General features: G+C 43.3%; 1 protein-coding gene across 6 annotated transcripts in view; it reads right to left on the minus strand.

Moving 5' to 3' along the window:
• LOC113018611 (nuclear factor 1 B-type) overlaps positions 1-24299 on the minus strand; it is a 59331-nt gene extending 35032 nt beyond the window's left edge. For 2 of the 6 annotated variants that reach the window (XM_026161784.1, XM_026161783.1), the window contains exons 1-2: positions 22348-22892; positions 19263-19794 (exon numbers count right to left, since the gene is read on the minus strand). In XM_026161784.1, coding sequence (XP_026017569.1) covers positions 19263-19794; positions 22348-22374 — 559 coding nt within the window. In that variant the 5' untranslated portion in view covers positions 22375-22892. Of the gene's footprint in view, positions 1-19262; positions 19795-20028; positions 22231-22347; positions 22894-23966 lie in introns of those variants that run through there. The other 4 variants (XM_026161778.1, XM_026161780.1, XM_026161779.1 and 1 more) reach the window with 4 other exon arrangements.
• Positions 24300-24444: the final 145 nt, after the last annotated feature.

Raw genomic sequence — 24444 nt, forward strand, 5'->3', positions numbered from 1 at the left:
GGCCACGAAACATTTTCAAGGAATACATTCACAAGGCTTGCACACTTTAATCCAAGTTTGATAGAAGTGGAACAAATACAACTTTCTTGGTAAATATTAACTTTTACTGTGTGAAAGGCACTGACTCATTAACACTCATCCTCAACTAAGGTTATAGTCTGACGTGATATCACATAATAATGTTACATAACATATTGGAAGAAAAAAAGATCACAAAGGTCCTACAAGTCAAACATTAATATAGACGTAACAACTCTTTCCTTTGCAGAGATTTAGAGGAGTAATGGCATGCTTAGGAGAGAATGTAGTCACTTTCTTTGTGTTGTCATCTGAGCCTCTCCATTCAGTGTTTTGGTAGCAGGTTTGGCCACGCACTCATGTCAGTGCCTCATTTTTTTTTCTTTTCCAAAGTTGCCAATCCCAATGTTTATAAAAAGACAAGAGTGAAAGTGAAAGAAAAATGACCCAAAAACCTGATCCCCCAGAAAGCAAAAGAAAAACAAACATATTACGTTATATTTATCAAACAATCCATTTATTAGCATTTAATATTTCATTTACCTAGCCCATGTCTCTGCTGTTCTCCTCTGCTCTCTGCTGTTCTGCTCAGCTCCAAAACAAACACAGTGCAACAGAGAGCACAGGAGACCAGCAGACTGTTTTGATTCTGAGATCAACATTAGTTAGCTTATGTAGCATATCGTTGCCATTGCTTGTGTATTTTACAGCCTTATTCTGGGCTTATGATTTAGCTTTTTGGATCTTGTGCCCACAACCTTTCCGGTTATAAAGGGAAGAGATCTGTTTATTTTCTTTAAGAAGCTGGTGATGTCACTCAAAATCCAATCTATTATCCACATGGCATGGCTCCAATTTAACATGCTTGTCCAGCCTAAAAAAAGAAACTTTTCTGACACTTTCACAGAAAAGTTTAAGGTCAGTCATTCAGATTATTTGAGATGTTATAATAACGTGCCACTTTTCCTTTTGATACAGATATGTGATGACAAACATTTGGAGATTTGACTCAACATGTCAATAAAGACAAACACGGTGCTTAAGCTGGAACAACAACAACTTGTATTTGAGTTCACCATGACTGACAGAGGTCAAAGGGCAACAGGTAGTAAACACTGGTATTAATGAATCGGTCACTTTGCTTTTCCTCAAGAACTAGCAGTCCATTAGCACCTTGTAAAAGGGCCACTTCTATGCTTTACACCAGCTTACGCCTGCTTTCACACAAATAGCGAAGCAAAAATACTCAATGCAGTGACAGAGTTAGAGAAACAGGGTTCCTGGTATATAACGGCAGAAAGACACAGAGGAATTAAGTCTACATAGCCTGCTTCAATGCACATTTATTACTTTGATATAAGCTTATTAAACAGACCAAAAACATTTCTTCAGAGTCAATCTGAGCTAATTTTCCCCACAAAAACCACAAAAAAAAAACAAATTAGCATAAGATGAAGTGGGTCATTCTAATGTCTTGATTAAAGTAGGCCTCAGCTTTGCCCAAGTGGCCAAGCAGCAGACTGCAAGTTCAGCTTTGTGCACTGAAGGCCTTATCAGGGCCTCTTTCGTAAACAAGAGGAGGAGGGGAAAAAATAGCCCCATCCAACATAATAAAAGGGAGCATCAAAGCAGCTATAGAAGAGAATCAGTCAGAGTATTAGACGCCACTAGGGGTTGTCAACGTGATGGCTTAGATGTCACTGGAGAACATCTCCATGGATGTAAAGCGGGCAAACAAATTAAGAGGGATGAGCTCGCACTTGGTGGATTAGTATTAGATTTATGAGGACAACTTAGAGTCAGTGCAAAGCAAAGAGTACACAAGTCTGTCAAAGCTGTGAAGAGAAAATTCACCTTTACACATTTAAGTTCAAGCGACGACCGTTTAAGACTCACTGTAGAGTTATTTGACTATGGAGGTGTTCACGTAAAGAAGATCTGAGGTACATAACAAACCGGCCATAGAGCACTATCATTAAAGAAGATTGCAATATCATTTCTCTTAGTTAGCACAGGCAACTGTGGCATAGCATCTTCTCTAAAGTCTACCCTTGGTGTCTGACTGTGAGAGGGTGGTGAGGCGAGCCCTACATGCAGGAGTCCAACTGTAAAGGATATGAGGCACGTTTATGTCAACTATGAATGAATGTTTAAATGGAATCTTTGAATGCAAAGCTTCTTGAATTCAAGAAGATGGAAAGATCCTTTAATGAGCTGATGATTCCAGCAGCGGTTTCATCGCTGACTATACGGACTAATACGGCGCCGGGTCCTGAGAGCCCTGAGACACTCAGAATTCCATATGCAAGACGATGCGAGGGTATTTTTAGGCCAGCACAATTTCCCTGTGACACATTTACTGCGAAGGACCTCAAGAGTGATAACGTGTACAAACTGCAGTCTGCTGAGGAGAGCGACAGCAATACTTGGAGCCACAGGAGAGACAGGCCAATTAATGGCAAGACGTCCTCTGAGTGCAGCCCTCTGTATAATCCCACAACCTACTTTATGGCGAACACTCCCCTCTTGCGCTGATGTGTGCATCATTAATCACATTTCATATCAAATGCATATCCCTAGCCACAAATATTCACTCCCAAATCTCTAAACGATGCATGTCAAACACTGTTCTTTACCAGAACGAGCGGCTCAAACTTTTCACATCTGATTATAAAGCAAAAGGAGCTGGCTAAATGTTTAAAATGTTTAATGCAATACCTTTTAAGTTGAAACACCTCCATACTTGTATTTCTGAGCGATGCCACGTGAAAAGACTGAAAATGCACTTATGAAAGCAGCTTTCCAGGGAGAAGAAGAAAAAGAAGGAGGACAAAAAAAAGTATGATGGTTTTAACTTCAATTTAACCAATGCCACTTAAAGCCAAGCTCTCAAAAGTCTAGCTCAGCACGCAGAACTGGCACTTGAGACATGAAAGGGCAGCTGCGACTTTTGGTTTACATTATATCTTAGTGGTTTCCACATTGTGGCCAGGGGATAAGCATCAGGAGAGGTTTATCTCTGTCACAGTGCTCTATGGAATATGTAAACACTACGTGTAATCAGTGCTGCAGTGAAATGGAGTGCAGGGGCTGTGTGGGAAAGTGAAGCACTTTAGGAATAAGTCGACATCTTTACTCGCTGAGCTCAAGCAAAGATAAGGCGCTGGAAGCAAAGCTGCAGAACCTCTAATGCTACTGTTGCAAAACACTCATTGCTGAAAACTGCTGCAAATGCTGAACACGTGCATTTTTCGATGAACAAAATCAGCAAGCCTTATGCAAGTAGCACTGTTAACTTAGTGTTAACTTTCACTTTGCTTAAGACCTTCGCTCTCATCTATCTTCATCTCATCCATCTCTTGGCTTTACTCTGTCAGCGTGTCTTTGTCCTCGTCATCCACCCAGCAAGGCGGCGGCGCTCCTCCTTTTTTTTTTTTTTTTTCCTTGTGGAGCACGGGTACTTGTCCTAGACGAAGAGCCTCTCTCCCTTCTAGAGCCCAAGTTTTAATATGGTGTCCAATCAAAAGTGATTAAGCATCGCAGAGCACAAACAATGCTGGCCCTTAAATCTCTGTGAACCCTCATTCACTCGAGCGAATGAAAGAACACTCTGTCTGCGGCGGCAGATGACAGACGCGCGCTTGAAGATAAGTCTTCTGCGTGAGCCCTTATCCTGCGAACACCCGCCGTTTGAGCAAATAAAGAAATAAATAAATGCATTACAAAACGCCACACACAACAGAACTGGGTGCCACCTCTAAAAAGGCATCAGTGGGGGAGGAGAAGGCTGTTATTTTGTCCGTCAGTGTTACGTCCCCAACATGGTGCCTCGAGATGATACCTAAAACCAAGTGGCACCGGACGAGGCCCAGTTGAGTAAGTGAACCATAACTCAGCTGATGGGAATTAAGTCAAGAATGGAGGACAAACATGCATGCAGATGCAAAGACAGCGCAGTGAATAAAAAGCCTGTTAATGTTCAAGCACAAACCCAACTGCGAGCAATAAATCACTAATAAAATCAACCAGCTGCCTCAAGCGCAGCGTCTTTCACATGAGAAATTTCAAAAAAGCAAATTTCCCACAAATCATCCTGTCTTGTACATAAATTACCAACAATTACAATGCATAATGTATGCGGTAGTAAAACAATACCCTGAACTAATGCATTAGATACGTGCGGTACACAGCAGCATGAACATTTAAGAAAAAGGGGGGACCGCTAACTAATGCTGAAAAGATATTGTTCTTTCTTTTTTTTTTTAAATGCCAAGCGCAAGAGCAGAATTACTTGGCAGCTGTTGTGCGATTTTTCATCATTAATATAAGAGCTGCTTGCAGAGTTGCTTAAATACTCTTTTTCAGCGCGTGTAATGCAATCTTGTACTCGGTAAGCTTCCATTTCTAGCTGGAATGACTGCGGGAAAATACTGGAACCAGTCCTGCTAAACATGGCAACCCCACTTGCGCGTATATTCTGTTATATTTTTTTTTTTCCCCTATAAAAGTCTGCTATTGAACTGTTACAGCATCCAAAAGGCACTGTTAGCAGATCTCTATTAGCCCGTTTCAGGGATTCAATAACCATACACACATGTAGACGCATTAGCAAATTTGAAACAGAGAGAAGCAGACAAGCGTCATCACTGAGAAGTCATGAGAGGGAGGAGCTGGCACTATGACAACAAGACATTAGCCGTCTGCAGCCTGCTGCCGTCAACAAGTCAGCATGAGCACTACCATCTGACTGGGCTTTCCCAACACTGCCCCCATACACTCAGCCAAAACTAGCTCTTGCTGCTGCTGTTGCTGCTGCTGTTACTGGCTCCTGCTTTCAATTTCAAGAGTGGGCCAAGTAATGGCTTCAGCGTTTTGTGGTCTGCCGACACATATGGTCCGTGTAGCAGAACCAGTTCTGCCCCCCCACCTCCTCCCCTGTAGATCGTTTTGGGACGTGCACGGAGATGTGGGCAGAAGGAGACTGACACAGCCCCAGGGGCTGGCCGCAGTTATGGGGGGAGACGTGTATGGGTCTTGTTATGACTGCCAAGAGAATTGGTCTCAGCGGGGCCACCGCTGCAATCAGTCCAATGCCACAACGTGCAGAACTAACCAAACAGTATTTGTTTAAGGTTTGGCCCTTTCTGAAAATAATGTGTAGGAGGTTCTTAAAAATGCCACCAGCTGCATCGTTCCCAAAGACACTTTATGCACGACCATATGAGGAATCGACCCCAACTTTGACCAAATGGAGAACTCATTAATAATTAGGTCAGCTTCCCATTTAGCCTAATGGCACATGAGAAATTGTATTTACATTAAAAACAAAACTTTTATGAGCCATCATAGGAAGGGCCACATTAACCTTTTCTTTATTGCTCCCATCAGCGCTAACATCACCACTGGCAGTTAGGCTATCGCTGCCGTGGACGCTATCTGGCTGCATGACCTAGATTAAAGGTTATTTGCCCAAGTCACAGAGGCTGCTCCTTTGGCTCGCCCTTGTTGGGTTTCCTTATCGGAGTTTGTCTGGACAAATCTTGGACACAAAGCACCCATTTTGTGCTCCTCTCTGGAGATCCTGTTACAGCGTTCCAGACACGACGCGGTCCGCCACCAGTGCCTCTGGGAGCACGGCGTTTGGTTGGGGCGGTGCGATTAGCTGCTTCCTCAACTTCAAGCATATGATACATGTGAACTCCTCTTACGTCCCTGAGCATGCTTTTGTGCAGCGACAGGGTAAAATGATCGGGGGGGGTCAGATGATGTCATGCTGTGAGAATTTGGATAAAGTGACCCTCCCATCCTCATTACAAGACGATCCAAGGGTCCTCCAAGTAAATTCTGCCTTTAGCTACTTAAATACTTTTCTTTTGTAACTACTAAAATTCCCATTTGTTGCACAATAATGTCCTGACATTAGATGTACTATGGAAATAATTGAGCATCTCCACCCAGCAGTATGCATTTACAGTCTGTGTGTGGATAGAGCTGCCTTGAGGATGATCCAGTGGCCTTATTCCTCCTGTGCTCTACAAGGACAAAGAACAACTAAGAGAGCAGGGTCGAGCGAGGCAGGGAGAACGAGGAAAACGAGAGAGAAAAAGAGTAGTGTTCGCTGACCTCATTCTGACAAGCCCGGGAAGAGTCTTTCCTTGGAACCGTTTCGCAATAGCACTGTTGTTTATACAGGTGGTGGGTGAGTCGAGCGAGATATGCAGAGAGCATGCATTTTGCAACACCTCATTATGAATACTAAACACAAGCAGCATGTCAATTCACACAGCGCACACACAAACAAGCACTTCACCCACACTCCAAAGAGTGGTTCACGTTTCATTTAAGTTGTGACATTTGCAGGGAATGCGTCACTTTGTGGGCAGTGGCCAAATCATTCCACTCTGTTTAAATTTCAAAGTCAAGTTCCTTCACACAACCCAAGAGCTGTCAAATGCTACTGTCCCCTCGTATTGGCTGCCGACTGCAAGCCTCTTGGAACGGATGCCTCCGGTTGCCTTGTGTGTTTGGCTTTTGGGCCGTCTTCGGCAACAACATCCACTTGGCCAGAGTTCAGCCCTGTGGAAGGCTACAACAGCCCAAAGGTGGCTGCCAGGACCATTGTTTATGCAACAGTATACTACTGCTAGGTTAAAGGGAAAAAGAGCAAAACAGTGGAGGGAAATGAAGGGCTCCTACCTGCAGCAATAAGCTTCTGTCTTTGTACACATGGTGAGACATTTTAAGAATATTATTATAACTCTTTCTTTTCTTTTCTGGAGCCAATATCTTAAGCAAGTTAATTCACAAATTGTACATATGTGAGAATAACCCTGTAAATTTATAAATACTATGCTTTAGATAACCAACTGTCTTTTCTAAAAGAGGAACACTCTCGAAATGACACAAAATGGAAAACCAGGACCTTAACTAAAAGCCATTTAAATTTAATGAAATCTTACCCAAACTAAATAGATTTTTGTGCTTTTATTTCTGTAACAGTTGAAGCCTGAAAACAAACCCATGCGTAAGTTAATGTCGCGCCTATCTTATTTTCCCCACTAATCAATGAGGTGAACCAAATCCATTATATCTTACAAAGATGTGGAAAGAAAAAAAAAGGAGAAAGGATCCACACAACAGCTGTTTGGTAAACATACCAAAGTAATTGTTCCAAATGCCTTATTTTAACACAGATTAAATACAATTAGAGGCTGTTTATCTAATCACAACAAGTCACTCTGCCAAAAGAAAAACCGCTGTCATTGTTCCTAGCAGTTCTGCTCCGAGGAATTAAGCTGGAAATAGGATAACTTTTTTTTTTTTTTTTAAACATAGCTTCTCTATGTACAGGAAGGAACGTTTACACACTTGCTGCGGGGAAAGAATATGGCTGGATCGTTGGCTGGCTAAGGCATGGGTCTTCTGAGGTGAATACGAGGAATTCAGGTCAGTGCAGCCGAGACGTTTAACCAGATCAAGCCGCTGCAGCCTGGGTGGAAATAGCACGGGAGGCCACGGAGGGGGAAACCAGTGCGTCACAGCTCCCGGCCTGAATCCAGGCTCACCCCCCACCCCACCTCCCCAATGCAAACAAGAGCCATAACTTCCCTAATGATCTGAGATCATGTACGCCTCACACACACTTCGCCAATAGGAAGCGCTTCCTCTCCACCTTTGACCTCAGAGTGGGTGTGTCTACCTTCGACTTGACATGTGGATCAGGAATGGTGCTAGAGTGATTTGATGAATAGTTAGTGGCAAGTTCATCTATGAGGTTTGAAAAAAGAAAAGCTTTAATCCGAGAAAATCTTTCTGCAACACCAGGAAAATCTTGAAAAATCGGATTTTAAGCCCTAACAAATCTCTTAATATCTTAAATGTTTGCCACATTTTGATAATCTGACACCGACTTGTTTTCATTTACAGTCTCTTCCCCCCCCCCCCACCCGTCACACACAATTGCTCTGTGATTCAGAAGTCCAACACCGCACTCACTCACACACACACACACATTGTAAACAGTCTTTATTGAGACGTGAGTGCTTGTATAAACATAGACAAGCTCTATTGAGGGTCCGGGGCTGGGTTGAACAATAAGAGGGGGAAAGTTGCTGGACGTTCCTCACAGACGGTGTGTACAAAATCCAATTATCAGAGCCGTGGCATTAACATTCCAGCAGTCTGGCAGGTGACGGCTCCGTCTTTTCAGCTCCCCCCACCACCATCACACACACACACACACACACACACACACACACACTCACACACACACACACACACACAGCCAGCATGGGATAGTCTCCCTAGGCAGCACCTCAACAATACACTTACACACATGCAGCCTTCTTCAGCTCCCCCTTTCTAAGAACCCCACAAGTATTGAGACATATATAGCAGGAAGAAGGCAAAGAGAGGGGAGGCAGTTGGGAGGAGTGTGGGGTCCACCAGCGACACTGATCTTTTCTTCAGGAGATCAGCGCAACCAGCCTAGCAGGCAGTATCAGTCAATGGGGCATTCTTCTCCTCTCTGTGTTTGGGTGAGAATATGTTGATCGTCGATAACAGCGCTTTGATCGCCATAATGGGGAAACCGCGTTTTGTTTTGAGCATTTGCCTAAAAACAGTGAATGCTTTGTCAGCCTTCGGGCGATGTTTGCGGCATACAAGACGCCGAACTCGACAAAGGTTGAAGGTAAAACAAAACTATTGCTGTTCTTGGCTACAGGGCGGCGTCTGAAGGATTAAAATAAAAGCCGGCACTTTAGGGCTTCTCAGCGAGGGAAGCAAAACACACACAAAAAATACAACTAAAGAACTAAAACTGAGACTTTAAAGTGCTTCTTCTTTGATTACACACACTAACTCCTGTAATTAGCCTCTGCACCTTCTTCCAGCATTAATCCGTCCGGTTTGACAAAGCTCTATCCACCGTGCATCGTTACCAGGTTTTCTTTTTTTTTTTTGCTAAACATACTGTACATACAGACCTTATCACTATAGGATATGGTGTACGTGATAATGTGCATGTGATATGTAAAGCCTCTGCCTGGTGTCGTGCTCTGTATCCTTGTCAGGTCCTATATATAAACATACATCTGGCCCCCATTCTGCTCTTTCCATCATGTCATCCTGCCTACATGGGAGCAGGCTGTGGGAGATGCATACAGTTCAGTACAGGACAGGACAGTAGGGCTGGAAGAAATTATTGTTTTCATTTTTTTTGACTGATTCTTTTTTATTATATGTCAAAACGCCTGGTCTTAAGCTTCTCAGATCCAAAAGCAAATCTTTCTTTTATGGTTTTTGCCTGACTAGTAGATTAAGATTCAAGCAAATTCAACTTAAAGATGCATATACTAAGAAAAAAATACTCAGGCTGAAAGCTGAGAATAAGAAACGTTTGACATTTTTGGCTTCGTAAATGATGATTAATGAATCTAAATTAAGCTGAACTAACTTTTTCTTGATTAACTGATACAGTACACGTACTGAAGCCAAACACCCTGCTGCTAAAAAGTTAAAAGTCTGTTCACTGAAATCATTTTATGCATTTATTCTGCATCAATAGCTAACTAGGATTTTATGGGCATTTTGACTTGATGTTGTATTCCTTCCTTTAAAACAGTTACCGTTTTTTTTTTTTTTAAAAACGCCACCTTTAGCTTCTCTTTTCACAGCTTAAAGTAACTGAGAAGTCTACTTTGTCCCCCTATAAACCTCCTTTTGTTGCTCCTATTCTCCCCCCCTCTTTGTGTGTCGCTGTCCTCCTTTGCGGTGAGATGTTAGTCAAGTGTCTTGTGGCTTTCTCCACCCTCACCAGAAGGCCTGCCCGCGGTTAATTATTCTTGGATGGCGGATGAAAAAAAAAAGTGAGTTCTCTCTTTTTTTTGTTCTTTTTTTTCATTAGCTCAGCAGCAGTTTCCCATTCATAATAGTTGGCACTGGTTTCGCTCTGCCTGCCAGAGATCACACCCCAACCATTTTCATTTTCCTTCATCCATTTGTTTCATTCATGTCATAGATTTGGCAGGGGCCTGCATCGTTTTCCTGATGGCCGCCGACCCTTCAACACCCTCCTTTTGAGTCTCAAACTCCCGTTTGTGGCTTTGTTTTGGATAAGAGCGGAGAAAATGTGGAAAAAAAATTTCATGCTGGTTCGTATCCAAGGGTTGTTGTCTTACTGTATTTCAGGACTGGAATTATTAATTGTAATGTAAAACTGAAAAAGGGATACTTTAGCAAAGCCATATGAAGCTTTGCTGACATGCCCTTGGATGAAAAGAAAGTCATAATAAAACTTTTCCTGGGAAACTGAATGAATATGGTTTATGTATGTGATTGTTGGTATAATTCCAAAGTTAAAAAGAACCATTAAGGACTGTGGGCTACCATTCCCTTGCCTTCACACAGTTTATCCCATAAATTTGCACAAGCAGTGAGCACACCGAGTAATACGCTCTCCACCAGAACTTTAAGTCTATTACACAGTGCGTTCAACAATCTGAGGCCCGGAGAAACAGTATTTCATCATGCAACTACTGGAAATATGCCCACTGACAGGGAATCTGGATTGCACATACACACACATATTTAAAAAAACAACAACAAAAAAACTCTTCCCACCCACCTGTTCTTGAGACATTTTGCTAAATCTATCAACTTCATCTGCTTGCATGTATTTTATTCCATACCACACAGGCCCACAAGCAGAAAGCACACGCGTTTGCATGTGCACGAGTCCAAACATTCAAATGTAACGTACACGTCTTCTCTCTGGGGCTGCAACCCGATCCCAAAGCACTCCAATGTGACATTAAAAACCCAGACTCTTTACCGTTAGGAACCTGGATTCCCAACATGGAAACAAACAAGATGGCTGCCGTGTCTCCAACTGAAGGCGTTGTTCCTCGGCTCCCATCTGAATGGAGTTAAGAGGCTGGCTAGCAGGAGCGGAGAGGAGAAGAGTCTCCTGGGGCAGTTGGCTCAGCAAGCGGGACCAGAGGATGGCTGCACCGTGGATTAGGGCCCCACAGTGGTCCATTGTTAATTGGGCGCCATGTGTGAAAGCTACAGAGAGATTAGTTTGTACAGCTGCTGCCATTTGTCATAACTGCCCTTAACAAGACACACATGGCAACGCAAGTTACAGCCAGAAGTTTTGCAGAAAAAAAGGGAGTAAAAAATGTCAGGCGAGCGTCTAACAGTTTGCAGAACAGGGCCCGCATAAGCAGATGAAGATGTTCCTGGGAAACACCGAGCAGACTCGGCGGGGATCCCATAAGAGATGATGAGCTTGAGCATTACTCATTTAGCCATCTGTAGGTCAACTAGAGTCATTATCATAACTGCTCAAAAGGACTATGCTAAACCAGCACAGATCCCAGACCACGGGTTGCAAACAATTCGGTGAAAATTATGAGGGAAGATCTGCGATTACATCACGGCCCTGTTGGGCAGAGCTCAAATTAGTCAGCGTCTGGGTTTTGTTCAACGAGCAAGAGTGGGATACAACACAGATAACAAGAGCCTGATGACCTCCTGTTAGCCAAATTTCCCTACTAATGTAGAATACAGCATTAGGTTTAGGAGACGGATGCTGGAGGAGAGGCTTTTTTTTTAGGGGGCGAGCAGGAATGTGCAGTGTAATTGTGGGTTGGAGGTATGTGCACATGTTGGAGGCCTAATTACAATCTTGACTTGGTAAATCTGGAACAAGCTTTTAAAAAGGAATCCCACTTTCAGCTTTTTCTTTTTTATGCCTGACAGCTCCCGGAGTGGCGAGGAGTTGCTGCTCACCAAAACTAAACGCAGTCTTTTGAGGAGAAGTGCAGGTGAGTAACCACAAGACGGATTTGTTGCAGTTTCTACGTGCATAAGTGAGAACACAGGTCTCCATGTGTACATTTTTGGATTTGCATGTCAAATTTAGGGACGCTTCTCTGAAAGTCCCTGTGAGCTAAACAACCAGCTGGAGCTTTGTGCCAGCATAGAGAGCGGGACAATTCGAGAAGAACTCAAGCTGTTGGGATCCGGATCGTCACACAGACTTTTAGTGGACACCATGGTAACGAAGCCTCTTCTTCTTCAAGAAAAATAATGGACTTCATTAACTATCCTGTTAGTGCTCCTGCTGGCTTTAATCACGGGAGCACACACAGCACTGGACCAGCCCACTCCTAACACAAGTATTAGCACTTTGGGCTAACAATTTCATCACTACTACAACATCAAAATTCCCCTCGTTTCATTTTGAAAAAGTTATAATTAATAGCTACATTTTGTGATTACAATTTGTAGTATGGTTTAAAATAGGAAGAGCTTATTTTCACTTCTGATTTAAGTTGCTGGGTTGTTGTGAATGCTGCATTTATGGCGGTGCAATTCTCCCATATTTATGCACATGCATCTACAGATAATATGAAGGAAATGTGCACTTTTCTGTTCTCCTTTTTAATCGCTGAGTTTTTTTTATTAATGCCTTGATGTAAAGAGAGAAGCAGAACTGCCTGTGACAGAGGAGAAAGTACCTCTGTGGAAAATGTGTAACATCTGCAGTTTGGTGATCCTGAGATATGGGATTTTCATGTCGTTACAAACAACGAGAAGTCCACATTTCCTCTCCTGTCTACCCCGTGTATGGCTCACTTTAATCAAACACAGCCCTGCTGCTTCTTCGTGAAAACAAGTTGCTGTACATGCTAAAAATGTAAATGACTTCTTTTTCCCCTTTTTTGCTATATAACTTTTCTTACTGTAAGAGCCAGTAAAAATAATATATATGCACTCAGTGTTTATTGTTTATTGCGCTGCTGCTTAACAGTTGGTTTCTAAATTTGGGAGGTTTTTTTTTTTTTTTTGGGAAAAGTCAACCCAACATATGCGAGGGAGGAGTGCAGTTCCTTTTGCTTGCTTTGACAACTCAATGGGGTGCTGATGAATCCGTCCCAAGCAGGCCATTCCCAAGCCCCAGACACCATATCCCCTCTCTGACCCACTGCACTGACTTTAGAAAGAAATTCTCTGGGGATTCGCCCCCCACCCCAAACAACAACATGCCCACCCAAAAGTACATTTCGCACGGCGCTGTGATGGCGGGCCTCTCTTTTTCTGTTCCACTCAGGTCTTGTCGAGCCGTCACAGTGATGGGCCGTACTGTAACGCCAGACAAAGGAAGAGACAACCATCACTCTAGGCCACTGATCGGCCTTGTCTGGCCTGAAAAGACTTTGATGGGGCAAAGCAGAGTGGGGGGTGCTGCTCAGAGAAGTCAGTGTCTCCTGGGCAACCACTCCGATTGTCTGTCCCTGCCCAAAGTTCCCAATAACACCCCACCTACTACCCCTTCCTTTTTTTTTCTTCCCTTCATTGGTTGTTCACAAGCCTCCATCCTGGGTGAAGGGGACTGGCTTTTGCATAAAAGTCTCATTCTGATACTCGAGGGTGCTTTTCTCCTGACTGACTGGAAAAAATGCAAGGTCAAAGAACATCTTCACACAAATTCTCTAACTAAGACTTTTTGTCTTCCCTCTAAACCTTCTTATCCTTCTTTTCACTCCAGACTCTGCTGTCTTACATGACCAGTCTAGCAGGCAGATGGGACAACAGTAGGTTTTTCTAGCAGTTACGCTAGTACAACGGTGAAGAAGAGGGCGCAGCCACTGGATGGAGAAGCTCAGGCAGCAGGGAGGGCCCGCTTTGTAAGGCAGGACAGTGATAAGGTCTGGGATAAGGGTGAATGTACCCATTTGTCTTCATTTGGTAGGACTGGCAGACAAGATGGGGGGTGGGGAATCTATCCGGGTGAAGTGGGAGGTGCCGGTCCTCCAGTCAAGTGGCCTCGGGGGGATTTGAAATGCATTTGGGGTCCTCCCCAAAAAAGCCTGGGAAAGTGTGGGGAAGCTGAGATCTTAACCATAGACTAATGACACAAACTGCAGACCTTAACCAAGTGTAGCCACGAACGCAAAACTGAGTCTCCTGCTGAAATACACAAGAAAAGCCTTTTCAACACAATGCCTGAGCCTCACAATGCAGAAGAAAGGCCTCGTCCCGTTTTTTTGACAGATGCAACAGCGCAAACTGTGACACAAGCAAATTAAACACACTGTAGCGGAGCAAAGGAGGGAGTTGTAAATTTTGTTGAGAAAGAAAGCATCCACATTTCTCTGTGGCCTCTGCTCCGAGTTGCCTTGTTTCCATGGCGATTTATGTACACATGGCACACAAAAGAGGGCTAAGGAGGTAACACGGCCTGTTTAAGCCTTGAGGTATTTGCTCGAGCAAAGCCCCGCTGCTAATAACACAAGCTTCATACTGTGCCAGGCAACCTGGCTGCAATGCACCCAGGTTACTGTTTGAGAAAGAGCAGGAGAGGAAAGAAGGCAGAAGGAAGTCAGATGGAGATCACAAAACAACCAAAGATCCTGGAAAGGGGGTGAAGACATTAATACAGAAAGAAAATAAGCGAGAGAGCAAGAAAGCAAGTGAAAAAAAAAAAGAAAAGGAAAGAAAGAAAGGCTGCACTGCAAAACATAAATAGCTGCCGGGTTAAGAGAAAAAGGATCGGGAAGACATTTAGTGGGAAGCGGAAATCAATAAGGCAAGCGGTGAAGCTGGGAGGGAGTTCTAAGTGGATTAGATTGAGAGAATGTGTTCGATAGGTTATGGCTCTGAGAGAGAGGTAGCCAGACACCGCAGGCTCTATTGCATACTAATAAGGAAGCCAGCATGGAAGCTAAGCACAGGGTTGTGCAGTTCACTGTGAAGATTTTTTTCTATACATCTCTGGCATCAGTGGTTACGGTTTTTCCCAGGGTTTGGGGTTTAGCTTGTTCCTTAAAATTCATGTTCAAGATAAAACTCCATCTCGACTGCAATGAGAGCTATTCTCCAGACTTGTTCTAACATTATGGCACAAAATTTACAAGGAGTTGAGTAACTGTAGTTAAACTTGACAGCGGTGTCTTTAATGCGCTCCTCCTTACAACAAGTTTTGTTTCACGTTTCTGGCATAAACCCAGCCGCCATTTCTCTGGCCAAGCGCCTGGGCCTGGGACAGCTGTCATGGTCAGAGTCTCAGGCTTGAGGGAAAGCCAGGGACTGAGAAAAGAAAAGAGAACGGGAGAGAAAAGGAGTGAGAGTCACTTGGCCGGGCAGTGTGCCGCAGGGGTGATTCCTGATGGCAGAGGAGGATAAGGGGATACGAGGGGGGAGAGAGGCAGGGAGGGTTAGATGTTTTGCTTAGTCACAGACCTCCACTGTGACCCAGAAGGTCAGACCTCCGCACTGGCCGCCTGACCAAAGCCTCTGAGGCAGCCAGGCGGAAAACAAGATGCAAACAGCGATCCCGAGCAGTGTGGCGAGCAGGCAGTGGAGAGTCTTGAAGATACCGACCAGCCAGACTACCCAGCTTGAGGGATTGGTTCATTGGGTGAAGGGGTGTGTGCGGGAGACAATCACAAGGGCTTACTCCCCCTCACTTAGGCCAGTGAACCAAGGGACCACCGGCTATACCACAAGAAGTGGCAGAAGAGCGGAGACAAACAGTTGCCAAGAGACCACCGGTGATCCCATGACTGCTGTGGTTTGACCCCGATTGAAGAGTTCAACGACAGGGGCTTAAGAGAATCCGCCCTTCCCCAACAGCTCTGCTGACCACCACCACCCCCACGGCAAAAAGTCTTCCTCCTCCACGTGCCCCGGGCCAGCACAGGCATGTTTTCACTGATCTGTTTTGCTCAATTAAACTTCAGAGGACACCCTGTCACATCTCTTTGTAAAGGTCGTGACCTTAGGGGCAGAGGTTAAGCCTGGCAATTGTAAAACAAGGTTTTGATTAACATGGCGGCTTGTATCCGGAGGTAATCCATCCATTTCTACAAACTATCATGGAAAAAAAACATCACAGGGGGTGTGGGGGTGGGAGTAAAGGTAATGATGTTTTATGGCCACGTTAACTTTCAGCACACGACTAATGGGAAGGCTGCTTGACCTTGACTTCTTTCATCCCGATTTGGACTACCTCAGCAATCCTCGACTCTCACGGTTTCTGAGGAAATCCACTGCCAACTTTCTAAATGCTCGGAAATCTTTTTAGGAATTAGTCACTGAAGATCATGTAAGATCTTAATAATCTTAATAAAAAAAAGCCTTTTTACAATGTTATTCTCTAATTTCTCCTTTTTTCCATACATGGCCAGAAAGAACAAGTGAACACAATAAGTATATCTCTGCAGTTGCGTGAACAAACAGGGATGAGCAGCCTAACAAAAACCACATACAAACGAGGCCTAGAGACTCCCAGCATGTCCCGACACGATGATTATCTACATGCCCCGTTGCAACTATTCCATCACGCTGTCAAACTGGATATGCAAAATATGAATCTAGGAGGTGAGAGTTGATGATTTAAAAAAAACAAAAACAAATAAGAATTCCCCTTCTTGTTTTATTGGAAAATGATAAAATGGTGCAGTGGATTACCACGGCAGTATGTGTGTGTGAGTGTGAGAAGCCCGGGCCCTGCATTGAACGCGGCCTGCCAGTTGGCACAATGGATGCCACAACCCCCACTCCCAGCCCCCAGCCTACTTCCCAGCGGGCATTCATCTGGGCATGCACATGGGTGCTACAGCTCTGCCTGGCTAAACGCGTCTGTGCCCCAGAACAAGGGAGCTGAGTGCCCTCTCAAAATTCACCCGGTACACTCGCTGCCAACCCGCCGACCTTTCTCAGGCAGCAGCCCACCAGAATCAAAAACAAACACTCTATGAACCCCATTTTTTTTCTCACGAAAAGTAACAAAAAAAAAAAAGATTTTCCAGAATAAATAACAGCAGCGAAATAACGGATTAGAAAACACGGCAGAAGCAGAACTACATTAAAAATCACAGTCCGAACTCGCTCTTTTTTCCCCCCCACAAAGTTCGCACAATAACCAGATTCTGTTGCAGCCCGAGCCGTTTGCTACTTTCTTTGTGTTTGATTGTATGTTTGTTTGTTTCGTGCAGTTGCAGCAGAACAAAGGCAGCGGCTTCCATTCTGCCACTGTCAAAAAACTTTCCCAACGTGCCCACTGCATTGCGGATGCCAACCAACGAATCAAAGGCACGCTGCAAGCAGACAAAGAGAGTTTGATGCCAACCTCCAAACCTCTAACAACCATTACTGGTGATTTTGCCTGCCTCCCTGGCACCGTGTAAAACAAAATGGCGCCGTGCCGCACGCTACCACAACATGGCTGCATTGTCTGGGTTTGTGGACCGCTCGGTAACTTAAAGAAAAGAAGGCGACGCTTTGGTTTGCAAAAACTGGAGAAGGAAAAGAAAAAGATGGCCATCTGAGTGATCCCCGCTATTCGGCGTTTGCCAAGCATTTCACTCAATGGGAATTTTGAGGATGGCGGTAAATGATCGTTCCCATATAGAAAAACATGACATTATTTTAACCTTTTATTATAAACACTGAAACGAATCTTCAACATGATCGTCCTCTCTACTCAGATACAGTTTACTAAAACAGCGGCTGTTTTATAAAGTCAGTTTTGTGAAAAAACAGCACTAAATGCCGTTTCTCGAGTTGGTACTGAGCAGTTCAAAATGCAGCAGATGTAAACCAGGGAAGCGGTGGCATCCTACAAAAGACACAAAAGAGGGTCTGATGCCAACCCCGGTGCCAATGGCAACCATTATTGTCTCTGTGCTGTGCCTTCTGCTTTCCCTGGCACTTATCAAACACAAAATGGCGCTCAGGGTTTGATGATAATGAGCTAGCTATACCACTACCCTCCAATGGGAGCACAGTGTAGTGGCGGCTATTCGGTGTGGTTGCAGTAGATTTAAGGGCAGCACATGAGAGGTTTAAAAGTGTGGGATGTATATGACTGAAATGTGTTTACTCGCAGTCAGAGGAGACCTGAATTTCATTTTCAAAGGCCTTTTAAAGGTGTTATCTGATTCGAGATCCGAGTAGGAAAAAAAACAACATCATTCACAGTATCCTGTGAAAAGTGTTTTCTGTAGAACTCATTGAACCTGGAAGAGATCACATCTGAATGCGGCGTTGCTCTGATCATGCTCTGAGTGAAAATCTCCCAGTTTACAGTCTGCATGACTGACTATGTAAACCAGTTTCTGGTGATGTACACTAGAAACACCGTTTCTATTCTGGACTTTCAGAAATGCCTTTATTTTATTTTTGCGGCCGTGTTTACTATTTTTTATTAAAGGGAAAAAAAAGAAAGAAATCCTAGCAAATTAATTCTGGAAAGAAAAAGAAATAAATTAAAACATCAATTTAAAATATATGCATGACAAAAACTATAACTACTACCCTCTTATAAAGTACACTTCCTAAACTGTGCAAAATGTGTCCTCTAAACCTTTCATGTAAAAGAATCCAGTTTTTTTAGGGATCAGGAAAATAACATGAAATAACATGACACACAAAGAAGAAAACAGAAAAAACAGAAACTTTAAATTTTATAACAGCTGAAAGTGTTTTTATGTCTGTAATGTGACTTACTATTAGAAATCGCTTCATTGATCACACGTATTACCATTTTAATTGGTGGAAAATCAACAGTGTTTGCAGGCAAACCAGTTTGAAATTTTTATCGTGGAATGAAAACTAAAAAGGGACAAATGCCATGATTATTTTTAAAATATTGAGATTAAAAAGTGAAAGATTTTTTTTTTAAATCTTAGGTTACATTAAATGTTATTTATTTATTTATTTATAAATGAATTAATAAAATATAACACTGCTCCATATATTCAGCATTTGGACATTTAAGACTGAAACTTTCCACAAATGCCACCACTTGATTTCCAAACAAATGGATCAGTTATGCAGTGTGTGTGCAGTTGTGCAATCCTGTGTGTGTGTGTGGTTGTGTGTGTACAAGGTAACTGAATAATTACAGGAGAATTACAGGGATATAAGCTGCTGCTGGATTTCAGCAAAGCAAACACAGTTAACACATGGTCTTATCTAATTTTGATGACATTGTTTTTGTAATGAGGCTTGCTTAGAAAAATAAAAATGTTTGTGGTATAAATGTATGCACAGTACTGACCGTCACAGTCGTACATTTGCTCCTCTGGCAGATTTAGAATTGCCAGAAAATAACTCATGCGACTCTTGACCTTGCTAAATCATCACTCACTCTCTCTCACACACACACGCACAACATTAACTGTCTCTCTCTCACACACACAGAGAATCAGTATGAACTTGAAACCTACCTTGGTCCTGGACATAGTATGCTAGAAACAAGTCCAGCTCCTTGACTGATACTGTTATGTGGTGTGGCTGGACACAAAGTGCTGGGTTGGTGCAATGTGGAGACTTGACGAGGCGCTCGCCATCTGTACTTTCCAGAGGGATGCCTTTGAAGAGGATGACCATCACCAGGTCCAGACGCCATACTTTGTCGGCCTGCCGCAAACAGTCGATTCGTCGTATCTTGCCCTTTTGGTCCGGGTTGGATAGCACGCAGCAAGGGGGCTTCTTGCCCGTCACGCTGAGGACAAAGTCCTCCCGGTACTCCTGCCGAATGTCCTTACGCAGCTTGGCTAGCAGCCTGGATGCCCATTTCTGCTTAACCTCGGGCTTCTCGCTCAGAAGCTCATCCTTCACCGCGCGCTCCTCGTCCTTGGACATCCGCTTCTCGTGCTTCTTGAAGTACTTGCGTTTTCTGGCCTGGAGGTTGAACCACGTGTAGGCGATGGCGCGGACGTGAGGAAGAAGTGCCTCGATGAAGGGATGAAACTCATCCTGGAGCATCCGAGGGGCACAGTGTGGAGAAAGAGACAGAAAGAGAAGGAGAGAAACGGAATCAGAAACTCATGTCATCAAACATGAAGAAATATGTGTTTACCCAGCTACTAATTTAAAGCAGAAGGGAAGTCAGACCACAATTTTAAAATCCCTCATAATCAGTCACATAATGTCACTGGCAGTTTCTTCAAGCTAAGAATGATCTCTTTATATTAGGAACTCTAGCTTTACCATCCTAGATATGCTGCAGGTGTGACAAGTAAATTCCACCGTTTATATCAACTCGAAGCCCGGTGACTGAATGCACTTGCAGCTCTGCTCGCATTTCACGAGCATGCTCTGAGTGGGACTCCTGTAACACTGCTGCTGCTGGTGCTGCAGGGAGCATGCGCCCCACACAGTTGCATTTCTCTTATCAAACTATCCACATACCATAATCTGGAAGTGGGATGCAACCATTAAAAAAAATAAAAAATAAAAAAAGGAAGGCAGAGAGATACTCATTCTTCAGACACGATGCACACGGCCTCATGTATACATGCCAGCTTAATGTACAAAACGGAATAAAACACAGGCAGGCGAGAGAGGCGGCACATCAAATGAAGCAATAGTGTGAAAGGTATTTGCAAAGGTTGATCGAGTACTCAAAGGATTTCATGCCAAATCGTTTCAAGCATTGAGGTTAACACATGGAATGGCACCTGCCCAGCTTCATTCCTAAAAGTTGAGGTTAGGTAGCCCGGCCTACTGTTAAAATGTTTCATCTCACTTTTATTTAGCTATTCATTTTTGTTTAACTCATTTCGTATTACAGTCATATTACACTACTTTGTGTTGCATTACAAAATTGTTACCTTTGAATAAAACACATCATTATGGATTTTTTGCCACTCAATTTTTCCCCCCTTCAAAAATACAAAACAAAACAGACACTAATTCCTACAACAACTCAGCAACTAAATGGCTAATATTAATACTGATTCACTGATTCAACAATAAATTATATTTGTTTCATTTCTTAATTCTTGTTCTCTGGGAATCTCTAGAACTCATCAGAAAGGACTGCAGCTGAGGGATGGAAACATTAAATTATTTTTGTTTGAGGTCATTAAAATGCCAGATTTAATAACTATACACAGGCGTTTTTAGGGTGGGAAGACTTTTGACAAGTTATTGTTCTTTTTGTAGGCAGTCAGGCAACAAGCCGGCTATAGCAAACCACAGAAATCCCCTCTCTATCTGTGGCTGCTGCTGGTGCTCCTCTAAAAAGCCACATTTCTGGTCTCAGGCTCCATCGCTGATAAAACTCTGCTCCAGTACACTAATGTCAAATTATGATCATTTATTACACTGAAAGAGGTAACTCTGTGTATGTTGCAGATTCCATTAACAGCTTGTAAATGTATTATATTCACTGTGAATAGTATAGCTCCTCATTGTCTTTCAGAGAGGTTAAAAATCCATTCAAAACTTCTTTTAATGTCATCTCCTCACTATAAAGCTGCCAATTAAAATGACAAAAGCAAGTGTAAATGCTAGTAAATGTGTTCGCTCGCAACTGTTTCTCAAATCCTTTTTTCACTCCTGCTCAAAATCACTTTAAATATTCTGTTAATTTTTTTTTCTAGCCAGGTTAAAGCCAAATGCTGTAAAGATAAATGACTTGGCCAGGGCCTGTGCAGTGCACTTCAGCTGGGGCCATAAAAGCACAATCCTCTTAAGTACAAGCTAAACCACATCTCAGTCAATCACTTACTTATGCCAAGTAAAATATAAACAGTAAAACTGAGTCAGCCAAAACAGTCAGCTACTCTGTCCAACCGCTGAATCAACTTTATCACGCGTTTGATCTTTCTACAGTGCAAGTGGCTTTATCTTCTTCCAACTTCACTTCCCTAAAGTATGGGGGCTTTATTCTAAATAAAAAATATACGCCTGGAAAATATATATACATAAATATATAAATATATATGTATAGCCACAGCTCAAGCAGGGCCGGGAGGTGCGCGCCTGTGTGTGTGTGAGAGAGACAGAGAGAGAGAGACAGAGAGAGGTTATTGGAGGACGCAAATAAGCTAATTAAACCAGAGAAAAATACCTGCACCACTTACACAGGATTAGCAAGAATAGAGTCTTTTGGTTCTATCTTAAAACTCATCTTTACGCAAAAGTTTGTAAAGAGCGAAGAACGTGTGAAGATTTGCACTTCAAGCGCCAACAGGACACAGCCGATCTTTCGTTAGGACTTTCGTAGAAAAGACATTTTAAAATATATGTGTCACGACTTTATCACAAAAACATATAATCTCAGTCGAGAAGTTTTTGCCTCGCTTTAATGCCATATCTTTTATTTATTTATTTTACTTACAAGGGAAAGTCTGTATTATTTATAAGAATTATGAAAGTAATTCACAGCGCAGACACTCAACTTTCTATTCCCGGGCTAAAAAAAAAACAAAAACAAAAAAAACAAACCGTGTGACAATTTTTATACAAATTAAAAATCACAGCGATAAGATGCATAACTTTAAAAAAAAAAGACACAATTACCTGAGTTAGACAAATCGGGGAATACATGACGAGACGGCTACACAGAAAGTGACTGTACTTGGAGCGATTCCTCAGATCACTTTATCGCGCCATTCCTGGATCCGCTGTGCGCTATGCGAGACTCTGTGGATCCGCGTAAAAACCAAAAGTAATTATCCAATAACATCCATGAATTTCTGCAAATCCAGAGATTGTCTTCACCGCAGACAAAGACAGATTTTCTGCAGGCGACTTTTTATTCTCTGTTTTTAAGTTGACATGCACGGACTGTACTCGTAGAGCCGGTGTGCGAAACGAGGCTGCCGCTGCTGTACTCCTGAACTGCACGGGGCTCTGCGCGCGTCTCTGTGCGGCGTTATCTCATGAAAGCATTACGGGGAGCTTCAGAGGGCGCCGAGTGTGGGATGTTCACCCCTGCTTTAACCAAACTTGATATGAAATCGACCGGTGCGCCCTCGGTCCTGCGCGATTCCAGCAAATCAGACCCAACTTTTTTCACCCACGTAATTGCACAGTCACACTCCTCCCCCTCCTCCCCCTTCCAAACACACACCATATCCAACCCCTCCAAGCACCTTCTTCTCCTTCTCGGCTTTATATGAACACACCGCATAAAATTCATTAACCCCCCCCCCCCCACACACACACACACACACACATAAACGCACACCTCCCTCCTTCCTTCCTTCTGCAGAATTATTTTATGACCTTCTGGGACTTTGGACCGCAGCCTCGGTCACATACACGAACGTAAACAAACGGGGGGAAAAACGTCCCGCTGCCACCCTTTTTTAACCACCGAGCTCCGTGTCAACAAGACACACGCACTCTACGTTTCCAGTTCAGATAATTCAACCCAGTGTTGGTGGCTCACAGTGATAACAAACCTTTTAGCTTGTCAGTTACACACCAAGCAGCAGTACTTTATTAGCCTGTTAACGTCTGCTGGAGAACTTCTTAAAATATGATTTCTTTAGGGGGGACAGAAATAAAGGGAAGTACATTTTATTAAACTTTTTTTATTAAAACCTATTTCCAACACAATTAGCCTGCATTGTTCTAGAAACAATAGGTAAAAGGGACACCTAGCTTAAACTTTAGCACCCGTTAAAATGAGTTTATAGGTATTAAATGTTTTAATTTATTAAATTATGTTGTGCTCTCAGAAACCCCTCCTCAAAATAAAACTCCCTGACTTAAAAGCGTTGATAACGCCGTTAGGAAGTGCTCATTTAGGGCGAAGCTTGGTGGGTGGGTGGACAGTAACATTATAGTAGTAGAGCTAAAAGGAGTCAAAGTTAAACATTGTTACGGTGCCGCTACAGTGCGCGCGCACGTGTGTGCCCTACAGAGCTGTTAACAGTCTACACGGAGCTCATTTGCCAGATTAAGGGGGACTGGGATGTTAAAATAGGCTGCGGGACAGTCTGTGCCAAGTTTACAACAATTTTGGCCCGACCGTGCCTGTGTTGTGGTCCCTGCAAAGTCAACCCACCTCTCCACATTTCTCCTCTCCCCCCCCACCAGCCGCGAGGACGGGACAGTATATTTTTTTAAAGAAAGGTACACAAGGATTGCTACACAACATTTGAAAGTAGTAATGATCCACGTTCACGTACCATTGCACTGTACTGCATGGATTAATGGGGAATCCTGGAGCCTGGTTGAAACACACAAGCCGGTAGCTTCACATTTCTCACGCTCAACTTTGTGCTTTGAAGGGTTTTCTCTCTTGTAGTGCTCGCAAGAAAAAAGTCAACACCGGAAGACAATTCTTGGCAGATATCGGTGAGAAGAAGTTAGGAGCACCTCGCGTTTTTTTCTCTTTTTTTTTCTTGTCTTCCTTCCTCTTAAAGTCTTACTTTTTTGGATCGTTTTTTAGGGTTGTCCAGTGAACTTGAACGTGATCCAGAAGAGGCTGAGTTTTCGGCACTGGGTTGGTCTCCGCCTTCACTTTCACTGCCTGGCTGGCTGCCGCCCCTCCGGCTCTCAGTACTAACCGTCAAACCGCACGTAGGCTAAACAGCGCCATTTCCGATACGACCTTTCAAAATAAAACAATTTAAGCTTAAAACTATAAATTGAACAGAAATTGAC

Source organism: Astatotilapia calliptera, chromosome 3, assembly GCF_900246225.1.
Source record: "Astatotilapia calliptera chromosome 3, fAstCal1.2, whole genome shotgun sequence".
Taxonomy (NCBI): domain Eukaryota; kingdom Metazoa; phylum Chordata; class Actinopteri; order Cichliformes; family Cichlidae; genus Astatotilapia; species Astatotilapia calliptera.